The sequence below is a fragment of the Pinus tabuliformis genome, chromosome 5_1 (genome assembly GCF_031772625.1).
Source record: "Pinus tabuliformis cultivar Carrire ecotype Pingquan chromosome 5_1, CPIR1, whole genome shotgun sequence".
Lineage (NCBI taxonomy): Eukaryota > Viridiplantae > Streptophyta > Pinopsida > Pinales > Pinaceae > Pinus > Pinus tabuliformis.
In genome coordinates, this window is record NC_142305.1 from 906,800,676 (window position 1) to 906,803,852 (window position 3,177).

General features: G+C 37.0%; 1 protein-coding gene across 1 annotated transcript; it reads left to right on the top strand.

Annotated features, from left to right (window-relative positions):
* The first annotated feature begins 219 nt into the window (after positions 1–219).
* LOC149167751 (plastid division protein PDV1-like) lies at positions 220–2,900 on the top strand. The gene is made up of 2 exons (XM_089433129.1): positions 220–974; positions 2,126–2,900. Exons 1-2 carry the CDS (start codon positions 660–662, stop codon positions 2,729–2,731), a joined length of 921 nt encoding a protein of 306 aa, XP_089289255.1. The 5' UTR covers positions 220–659; the 3' UTR covers positions 2,732–2,900.
* The last annotated feature ends 277 nt before the right edge of the window (positions 2,901–3,177 follow it).

Consider the following 3,177-nt stretch of genomic DNA (forward strand, 5'->3'; position numbering starts at 1 on the left):
GCGATAATTTTTTCATATACAGCTCCCAAAAAATACACTATCTGTACATATATACTTAACTTGTTCATATTAATGATCAATAAAGTTAATAATGTTTGGCATGTGTAAAATTAGGTGGCAAACTTTTGGAATAAAATGATAGTTGACAACTTATTATGAACTGCAAACGTGGGTGCTACCTGGCCATGCAGCTGTGCCATTTCAAAATAAAGTTAAAAACAAATTGAAGCGTGACGAAATGCCCACCTGCTATCGTTGGATTCGTATAATTGTGGGTTTGCTTTCTTTTGTATTTTGCTTATGGAAGAAAGCGCCAAATTATATCCAGAAGAGCCAAATATGGAAGAAAGGGGAAGTGAATTCAAAGAAATGAATCTATCTTTGTTTTGTAATGCACTCTCTTCCGTTCTGCCTTTCTATCCTCACAACAAGTGTAATGTGGGAATGTGAGTTCCTTCTGCCCTTCTTTCCTTCTTGTCCATTTGATGTTTTAGGGGACCAAGTGGGTTTGGTTTGAAATTGTGAAATGTGGGAATGTGAGCTCCCTCTGCCCTTCCTTCCTTTTGATGTTTTAGGGGACCAAGTGGGTTTGGTTTGAAATTACTGCCTGTACACCATAGCGTTCTTGCTCATTGGATGAATTATAGGCAAGATTAAATATGGAGATGCAAGAAGGGGAGGAGATTGAAGAGATGATGGAAAAAGCGTGGGATTTACACGACAAGATGAGCGACGCCATTTCCACTGTTTCGAAATCCCATTTCCTACTCAATTCCATTCATCATCATCATGAAGCAAGGACTGGCTCAGACAATTTGGGTTCATTCATTCATATCCCAAACGCACAACGCTTTTGTGCTGCTGCTGATGCAATGCAGGAAAAAGGAGGAGAAAATCAAGTTGCAGAGACAAGAAGTTTGAATACCTTCCGAAGTACCCTGGAGGCGCTTGAAGACCAACTTCATTTTTTGCATGTATGTCTGTAAACCTCCTCTTTTCTCTTTCTCTGGTTCCTTTGAATTTAGGTTTTTAAATCTCAGTTATCTTCATCGTTTCCTTCGATTCTTTCCATTGTTTCTCACTCCTACAAGTTATTCGAAGTGGGTTTTTCAATATTCTTAACTGGGTATTTTCAAATTTTATTTTGCTGTTCAATGCCATTGATTTTCTTAGATGGGTTATCTTTTTTCTTTCGAGATATACTATGATCTTGAGCATTTTCCCTGAATGGATCTCTCTGGATTCTTTTCTGTTAGTATTAATTTCCTTAATTGTTTTCACAATCTCCCATTCCCAATTTGGCTTATCTAATTTCCTGCATATTAGTTAGTTTTCCTAGTCCTATTTTTCATGTTTTTCCTGTATCATTGGTATTTCATTGTTGCGTTGATATTTCTTGTACAGAACATTCCTTGCATGACATACTCCGATTTTCGAATCTGGCAAAATGACATTCATTTCGTTCAGCGTCTCTGATATTTGATTTGGTCTTTTGCTATATTCGATTTCTTTCCATGTCATGCTAGCATGCCCTTTTCCGATCCGGGAATATTACGATGCAATGTAGCTGGTTTACAATACTCTAGAAAGATCCCTTCGGCTTTAAAGCCATGACATCCGAATCTGGGATTTTACTACAACAATGTAGCTGGTTTAGAACACTGGAAAGATCCCTTAGGCTAAAAGGCCATTTGAGGCAGCCTTCTTGTACAGATGAGATGGTCCCTACGCATCAAACATTTTTCTGACGATTTGAACCGTGTTGGGTGTACGGATAACCCCTGCTTTACCATCTAACCAAGTTTCTGATGAGATATTTGATTTTGTTTTCACTATGACATCTTTCTTCAACGGGCATGGCAGTTCCGTCTTACAGATTTGTATTAGGTTTACAGTACTATAGTTTAATTGAGTTGGGTTTCTGTTTTAAAAAGTTTAGTCAGACCCTTTTTTCCAGATCATCTAATTTTTTTCTAAATCCTTTAAATCGATTCTCTTTAAATATATTCAACACATTGGAGTTATTAATACCATAGACTCCTTTAATAAGGTTTTCAGGGTCTCATATTTATTGAAATAGTTGTTTTTTAAAGATGACCATTTGACTGTAATTTTGCATATACAGATTCAACAATCACAACAACGAGCAGAAAGAGATGCAACTTTAACGCAGTTGGAAGAAAGCCGGTTGATTCTCCTAAGAAGGCTTACAGAATATCATGGAAGACAATGGGATTTCATTCAGGAGGCCCTTTCATTTTCTACATACAGAGGTGAAGAAGAGGATCTACATGTAAGCCCCAGTTCATATTTATATCCAACTTTGGAACAACCGGATGGTGCAATCTATTCTGAGAAAAAAATGATTTATGATGAGAAAATTGGAGACTACCAAAAGAACAGTTTTAATGGCCTGACACGTTTACTTAGCATTAGTATTCAATCCGTGAAGAATTCAGACAGATTGCATAAAATAGCTGGAGTGGTAGCAAAAGCTGCATTTGTAGCCGTGCTTGGAATACTTGGAGTGCAGCAAATGGGGCAGAGAAGAACGAAGAGAGACCCATTCCATGAAAAATCAAGAACCCATACGAACAACAATCAGTTCAAAAGGAAACAAAAGTACAGGAGCACTGAAGACAACTTTCAGAAACATGCAACCACTGAAAGAATGGAACTCCCTTCCCACCTTCAGCCAAACAATTTAAATGTGTTCTTTGGAAGGGGGTAAAATTGTGTGGGGTTACCCTTAGTTTATATAGGTTGATTTTAATCTGGGCATGCTCATGTGGTTTCATTTCTCCTATTCTCTGGAAAATGAGACATGGCATTTTGCCAACTCAATGCTTCATAGAATGATTCTGCTTTACAAGGTATTGAATCTCTTTGTTGACAGGGAATTATTCTTTGTGATATATGTTTTCCTTGGGAATCATAATAATTTTTGTGTAAACCTTAGAGGACAATGTTGCTAGTTAAAAAGCCTCAGAATACACAAATAATGTAAATTTTGAAATACAAAAAATTAGATCATTATTTTATACAATAGAGTCAGTCAATAAAGAAGACAATAGAGCCAATGCGTTTCAGATGATGATCACATTTCAACACCCTAAGAACAAGTACGAAGACCATTCAGTCATCTCCCTTTAAAACTGAGGATTCGTAAAGAACATG